This window comes from Pristis pectinata, chromosome 7 (genome assembly GCF_009764475.1).
Source record: "Pristis pectinata isolate sPriPec2 chromosome 7, sPriPec2.1.pri, whole genome shotgun sequence".
In the NCBI taxonomy this organism is placed as follows: domain Eukaryota; kingdom Metazoa; phylum Chordata; class Chondrichthyes; order Rhinopristiformes; family Pristidae; genus Pristis; species Pristis pectinata.
The window spans coordinates 82,108,600-82,116,918 of record NC_067411.1 but is presented as its reverse complement, the minus strand read 5'-3'; the positions used below and the strand labels follow the sequence as shown (position 1 = coordinate 82,116,918).

Genomic DNA, 8,319 nt, shown 5'->3' with positions numbered 1-8,319 from the left:
TTCCAAAAGGAAAAAATGTAATTAACTAATCCCATTGAATTCTTTGAGGTAACAGAAATATAGATAAATGACATTAGTTCACTATATTTAAATTTCCAAAAGACGTACAATAAGATAATGAATGATAGAGCCATGGCTTAAGGTCAAAACACATGGAGTCAGAGTGGAGAGCAGACTGACTGCAGAGATAAATAAGTTAAAGGTGTTAGGTACTCACCCCCAACAAAAGTCAAGTGTTGGTGTTAGAATCATAGAAAATTTATGACACAGGTCCTTCAGCCTGTTGTGTCTGTGCCAATAGAGAAAGAATTCTCCAGCTAATCTCACCTTCCAAGTGCACACCCAAGCATTGTCTAAATGTGATAAGGGTTTCTGCCTCTCCCACCTTTTCAGGCAACGAGTTGCCTATTTACTCTCCGTGAGTCCCATATAATTTTATACAGTTCATCTCCCCTCAGCCTCCTCTATTCCACAGAAAACAACCCTGGGTTATGGAAACTTACCTCATTGATACAATGTCCTTGCCCGAGCAACATCCTCAAATCTCCTCTGCACTCTCTCCAGTGCAATCACATCTCTCTACTGGAACTTGTTTGTTAGAATTGTACATAGTTCTCAAGTTGTGTGACAGAAGAATCGGTGATGGAATCACTGGTGTTCACAATTTAAACAATGAGCAGAGAAAATGCTGAAAATGCTCAGGTCAGGCAGAATCTGCGGAAAGAGTACGTGGGTTAAAGCTTCATGTTGAAGGCCTGCCTTAACAAGATTTTGTTTTGTTTTTGGGATGGGCCTGTTTGAGTCCCAAGGTAGGAAAATAGAACTTCTAAACCTACTTAAGTCATTAATGGACAGAAATGATTTGGATAAAACTTCAGATTTAACAATGGTATCATATTGCATATGAAGGAAAAAAGTAGGAAAATGTGCAGGACATTTATCTGTCCATTTTATTAGCATTCTGCTTTAGTACAGCAAAATATGGTAAAATATTTAATTGGCTTGGACTTGAGTAATCAGACTTTCTGCTGTATAAAATATGTTAAATAACATGCAAGTGTTGCAAAAAAGTTAAAAGAAGAAAATTCAACATAACTACTAACTCATTCTCTTGGTAGTTAACTGGTTCATTATCCTGCAGCAACATGTACTATCAGTCTACACTACAACAGTGATTGCAGCTCAAAATTGTATTTAACTTTGTAAAGCCTTTTGGGGCAGCTCAATAAACTAGAAGTATTAATTAAGTTAATAAATAAGTTATTTAATAAGTATTAAACAAGTTATTTATCTTCTTTACTGACAATCACTAGTGCCATCACATGGTTAGAATTATATGGTTATTGACTAGCATGTAGCACACAGCAAATGATATGGAAGTGACAGAGCAAAAACTTAGTGGATAGTTGCATGAAAGCAAGCAAAACCAAATTCTATTGTTTGAAAACCTGCACCGAGTAGCAGACTATAAATCAAACAATCTATCTGCATCTCAAATGTCATCTACACGTCCTTTGGATGAAGTTTCCCTTTCATTGTTTTTAATCTATGCCCCTCCTTCTCTGGTATCATGGTATCCTTTTGAAAGAAGGCTTCAGATTAACCCTGCACCATATTTACTATCTTGTCTATATTTATATGGTTCCAAGATTACAGGACCCCAGCTGCTTTCAGACTTTCTTCATAATTCAATCTTTTGATGCTGGGGATCAATGTTTGTCAGAGGTCAAACTAGAGCCTGAACATTATTCCAGGGACAATTGGTACTGCATTATTCAAATACACCATAATATGCCACAAGATGATTTTTCTCATTCATCCTTGATTTACCAAGATTTGCTCACTCAGTATGAATATTGTCATCTAGCATTTGTGGTTAATGATTAAAATATTGTAAGGCAATCACTATATGGCAACAGTTTGATTGACAAAGTATCTTGCAACAAAATAATTTATTTAAACTGATCATATTTATAAAAGTAAAACAAACATCAACACAATTAAAGCACAAGGAAGTGGCATTGAAAGTTAGCAAGTTTTAAGTTTGTTCATGTTTTAATTTATGTTCAACAGTATCAACTAAATGGAAAGCAGCATACAAAACCAGGGCTGAGGTGTAGAATTTCACATGCACAATAATGTAGAATTTGAAGATGCAGCCCCCTCTGCTGTTTGATAATAGAATTTCAAAAACCATCATTAATTCTGAGATTTAAATAGCAGGTTCATTTGTTCTGCACTGTACTGACGATGATGTACCCCAGTTTTACTCCACACACTCAATATTTATTGCTGGTAACATTAATTGCAATTTTATAAAATGTGTGCGCTTCTGGTGGAGGGAGTGAAAGTGGTCGTGAGAGAAATTTCAAGTGTTGTATACATTTCCTGATTTTCAGCTGTCAGGTAATTTCTCATATTGTTATAAAATTAGGATAATTTCAGTAATATCCCATTCTTCACCACATACAATCTAAACTAGAATATAAATTCTAAGGAATCAGCAAGCTGATATTATCCGGGCTCATTAATTACTCCCCCCTCTCTACCCCACCCCCAACTTGAAGCTGGGCAAGAAGCCTATTTGCTTATTGAGAACAAATTATCGTTTGAATGTTTATAACAGAAAATAAACCAATTTGCCAAGAAGCAAAACTATAATAATTAATTGATCAGAATGTTCATTGCTCATGTTTGGGTGGATCCTGTAAAATCTATCCCGAAATGTACCAATGCTGATTTGTCATCTTCTGCTTGGTATCTCAAAATTTCATTTTATTTTGAGAATGAGTGTACTATTTACTAGTTTAACAGCAACCTTTAAAATATTTTCACAAATGATAAGTACATTTAAATTGTCAGGACTTTTCTTTAAGACACCATTGTAGTAAATCGAACCATAATGATGTCTTTAAGAAATGAAAGTCACAGATTTTTTTGAAAAGGTACTACTGCTGCAAGGAAGGGAAAAGAATGACAAACAACACATGATAAAGGACAGTTAGTCATTGTCAACAAGGCATCTTGTGTTCCAAATGGAGTTACCTTCAAAAAGTGTAAAAGCTGAGGCTTATCCATCTTGGTTTTTCTGTGAAAGGCAGAATTCAAATATCTGTACCTCAATGTTGCAAAAGTTAAATGTATTTGAATCCTTACTTATGAATTTATTGCTGTTTACTTGGAACAAACCTGCTCTGTAAGTGATCATCATACTTTCATATTCTGCTCTAGAAATAAATGCTTTCTCTGGTTCAACTGCTGTCTTTAATGTGAATACTATTTACTGACAGGTTATTTTTTTGCATTTATTTGGCTTGAGCTTATCAGCCTAGTGGTCCCTTTAAAGAAAAATACTTACTATTTATTACTTTTTAAAGAAATTGAATAAAGTTTGCTCTGCAAAATATAGCTATTTACAGATTCGTTAAAAACACTTCTGTAGAAAACTACTGTACATATAAAACAACTTTCTAGTTCAGTCTAAAATTACATTTTCAAAAACACAAAGTTGTATAAAAGTCAAAAAATACACCAAAATGATATTAGAAGATTGATTTGAGTCTTCATAATATGTGCTGATTTTATACCAAAGGTAAATTATTGGCAAACAACATCAGAAGCAATAATAGGGATAATGCGAGTACCCTAGCACTTGCTGTCCAAAGATTTCATTGAAACACTAGTATCCTCAAGTATGACCACGTCGCTTCACCATAGTTTCACGTATTTGCCTGTCCAGTTCACGGATAATCCTATCTTCATGAGTGTATACTCCTGTCCTTAGCAAAGTGTCTCTCTCTTCTATGAGCCGAGTGAGATAATTGTCCAAGGCTTCGTCTTGATGTTGAACGTGATCTCCAGCCTCCTCCCCACTGGCAGGATGTCGCTGCACTGAGGATTGTTTTTTATCCTCCTGCAGTTTTAACCTGATAATCAACACAAACAATTAGCATCTGAGAATTTTTTTTTTTAAATCACAAGAACAATCTCCACTTAGCTCTATCTTAACTTTTCCCTGCAGTGGCTATGTTTAGATACCTCTGAGAGGAGAGGAAGGAACACCATATAGAATGATGCATGTAAATGGGTGTTGTTTAAAATACCATTATAGTATCAGCCAGTGATATAATTGGACAATAACGTAGTCCTGTGAGGCAGAGTGATGCAAGTGGCAGCTAGGTCACAGGAAGCATGCACTGGGACTCTGCCCCCGAAACATCAAGCACCCATATACAATAATCCTACAATAATCCCATTCCAATTTCTGAGGAAAGGACAAAGATAATTGTTGAAGGTAGGGCAGTGAATGTTGTCTACATGGACTTTAGTAATGCATTTGACATGGTCCCTCTAGAAGGTTAAGTCACTTGGGATCCCTGAGGAGTTGGTAATTTGGATCCAAAATTGGCTTGGTCGAGGAGATAGTGGCAGGAGGTGTTTTTCTGACTGGAGATCTGTGACCAGTGGTGTCCTGCAAGGATCAGTGCTGTGACCTTTGTTGTTTGGAATATATACATTAACAATTTGAATGAAAACTTAAGTGGTCTGATCAGTAAATTTGCAGATAACATATATCGGTGGAGTTGTGGATAATGAAGAAGGTCGTCAAAGGATACAGTAGGATATAGACCAGTTGCAGATATGGGCAGAGAAATGGCAAATGGAGTTTAATCTGGACAAGTTTGATGTGATGCATTTTGGGAGATCAAATTAAAGAGCAAAGTATACAATAAATGGCAGGACCCTTAGGAACATTGGTGTACAGAGGGATCTCAGGATGCAAGTTCATAGCTCCCTGAAAGTGGCAACTCAAGTGCAACGTGTAGTAAAAGCGGCATATGATATAGCTGCCTTCATCAGTCAGGGTATTGAGTACAAAAGTTGGGAAGTCATGTTGCAGCTATATAACACTTTGATTAGCCCACATTTGGAGCACTGTGTGCAGTTCTGGTTGCCACACTATAGGATGTAGAGACTTTGGAAAGGGTGCAGAAGAGGTTGGACAAACTCTGATTGCTTTCTCTGTAGCATCTGAAGCTGAGGGGTGACCTGATAGAAGTACATGAAATAATGAGAGGCACAGATAGGGTAAGATAGTCAGTTTTTTTTTTCCTAATAGTGAAATGTCAAATACTTGAGAGTACAGCTTTAAGGTGAGAGGGGCAAAGTTTAAAGGAGATTTGCAAGGCATGTTTTTATTTAACCAGAGAGTGGTAGGTGCTTGGAATGTGCACCGGGGAGGTAGAAGCAGACATGACAGCAAAGTTTAAGAGACATTCAGACAGACACATGAACAGACGGGGAATAGAGGGATACAGACCACAGGTAGACAGATGGAATTAGTTCACACTGGCAACATGATGGGTCAAAGGGCCTATTCCTGTGCTATACTGTTCTATGTTCTCCCCATATTCCTACAATCATAGAGTTACACACATCAGTTATTCACATCAACTCCCCTCACCACATTAGGGGCAATTTAAAGTGGCCAATTAACCTAACAACCTAGATGTCTTTGGAACGTGAGAGGAAACCAGAGCATCAGAGCACACGGAGAAAACCCACACGGTTACAAGGAGAATGTGCAAACTCCACATCCAGAGCACTGGAGGTGAGGAGGTCCTGGATATCCTGAGCTGTGAGACAACAGCTTTACTAGCTATGCCACACCTACTTTAAAGAGTTTTCAAATGTCTTTGATAGTGACGTTTACAAACAGTTTAAGTAAACTTAAATAATTAGTTAAAAATTTGACAAATTTTAAAAATTACAAATTACTTGAAGTACTAGAAATCAACTAAAAATAATAAAACAACACAAAAAAGATAAACAACTTACCTTTTTATTCAAATGAAAGGAAGTGTACCTCTTATGCCTGGGAGTTCTGGCACTGGATGTTAGGTACATCCAGCCCCTCCAAGCTGGAGTCCAGCAGCCAGCCAGGAATCGGGCATGCTGGCATCTGACCTCCTGCACATTTCAGGTGACAGGCATAGAAGCTGCAAACAAACTGAAGAACAATGGCAGGGAACCAGCAGTTCTCCACAGAATTGCTGGCTAAGGGCAAGCATGACCATGCCCTATCTGCCATGTTGCCCTAGAGGACGAAAGGAAGTAGCTGTGGAAATAGTGGACGGTTTGGTTATTGTTTACCAGAATCCTACAGATTGCAATCATGGAATAGTTCCTGCAAATGAAGGGTTCCAAATGTAAACCCACTTTTTAATCGAAAGGATGGAGAAGGAACTACAGACCAGTTCAGGCAACATCAGAGACTATTATAAAGGAGGAGATGACAGGTGGCTTGGAAAACTATCAACATAATTGGACCAAGTTAACTCGGATTTCGAAAAGGAAAATTGTGTTTGACAACCAAAATTTTGAACACTTCAGTTATAAAAGTGTTATGGACTCAGTGAAAGTCCCTTTAAGATAGAGAGTGTGTGTGTATGTGTGTGTGGGGCGTGCTTACGTCAATAGAAGATAAAGGACGTAATGACGTTGTTGAAGAAGTCAGAAGAAGAAGGAGAGAGAGAGAGAAGGGAGAGAGACACCAGCCTGCTTGTTTTCTCTATCGATGGATGAGAAACAATAACTGTGTTTGCCACTGAAATCCATGTATGGAAGTTGGAAGTAATCCGGTGGAGTTCACTTTGTTGCTGACCTGTAGAAGGAAACAGGCATTTGTGTGTGGACGACCACGGTTCGGATGCTTTTCGGGGTGAGGAAGTCACTACCGAGTAAACACTGAAGTGTCGTTTGGGTTCCATCGTGGAACATTTGGATTTCGTATGTACTCTCTCTATGTTTTTCTACATCTACATCTTATCTTCAGACAACGGTGGTTGTTGAAGAAGCCCTTGCTCATGTTTCACCTTATGGCTTGCGGAACTGAACTTTAAGAACCATTCAGGAACTGGGAGTTTTGGACTTTGTCACACACACACACACACACGAAGAGTTTAGTTTTGGGGTTAACGTTCGAGGTTTAACATTCTTGAATTCTAACATACTAACATTTTTTTTTACTTTTATTTTACGTATTACCATAAGTAGTGATTAATAAAATAGTTTTTAACGCTGAATCATGCTCAGTGTGTGTTTCTTTTGTTGCTGGTTTGTGACAAAAAGTAAGCAAAAAAGCAATTAAAGATATGTGATAAAGCAGAAAGATAAGCACTCCTCATTAGTTAAGAATTGGTAATTTTCTTGTTCTTCAAAGTTTTCCAAGTTTCAGTTCTTCATCTGTGTGCTCCTAACATTCTATTCTAATGTACTGCCATTTTACTTTAGCCCAAGTGCCAGACGAAAATGTGACAAATAAGTATGCACTTAAACAGGATGCTCACTATATTCATGTATCTATCTCAGAGTTTTCAGTTTCTTATTTTCTCAACAAATTCGACCCACATTCAGACTCTTGAATAGGAAAGCAAAATGCTAGAGATAGTGGAAATCCAAAATGTACAAAGAAACAAATACAGGAAATACTTAGCATGTCAGGCAGCATCTCTGAGGAGAAACAGCTAATGTTTTGGGTAAATGACCTTTGATCAGGACTCAACAGTTATAGAAAAGAGCAAATTTTAATATGCTTTAATAAGCATAAAGAGGAGAGAAAACCAACAAGGTAAAAAAACAAATGGAAATCTCATTGGAGAAAGAAACAGAACTTCTGGGTATTGTATGGTTTCTCTTTATAAGAAGCATAGATTGAATTTCTAAAATTTTATACCCTTAGATCAAAGCCAAACAATTCTGATTAGATACTGCACACATTTAATTTTTCTCTGGTACCTGTTCAATTCATTCCTAATCTCCTCCAATTCTTGTCGCTCTGTTTTAACCACTTCTTTTTCCTCTGCTGCAAGATATCGTAACCTCATATGTTCCAGTTCTTGCTGTTGCTTCTTAAGTCTTGCCATGGCATTTTCTTGCTCACGCTGAAACAAATAAAATACTGTCAATTAACTAATTGCTTTGCAGGTTCAGTTAAAAATAGCTGATAAACAATTAACCAGAATGCAACTTATTTTGCTGCCTTTGCATAGTTAAAAGAAGAATTTTGCTTTTTTTTTAAATTACACATATTATTGAGACTTTTAGGAAGAGCAATGAGCAGATTTTGGGTATAATGAATCAAGAAGTGAAAACAGCACCAGATATTCAATTCCAGCCAATGTCTATAAGGAGTTTGTATGTTCTCCCTGGGTCTGCTCCGGTTTCCTCCCACATTCCAAAGACGTACGGGTTAAGAAGTTGTGGGCATACTATGTTGGCGCCGGAAGCGTGGCAACACTTGTGAGCTGCCCCCAGAAC

At 37.4% G+C, this 8,319-nt stretch overlaps 1 protein-coding gene across 1 annotated transcript in view; it reads right to left on the bottom strand.

The window, feature by feature from the left end:
* Positions 1-1,937: 1,937 nt before the first annotated feature.
* LOC127572921 (centrosomal protein of 120 kDa) overlaps positions 1,938-8,319 on the bottom strand; it is a 106,760-nt gene continuing 100,378 nt past the window's right edge. Inside the window, exons 7-8 of the mRNA XM_052020649.1 lie at positions 7,798-7,943; positions 1,938-3,926 (exon numbers count right to left, since the gene is read on the bottom strand). Of these exons, the coding sequence (XP_051876609.1) occupies positions 3,689-3,926; positions 7,798-7,943 (384 nt within the window). The 3' untranslated portion in view covers positions 1,938-3,688. The remainder of the gene's footprint in view (positions 3,927-7,797; positions 7,944-8,319) is intronic.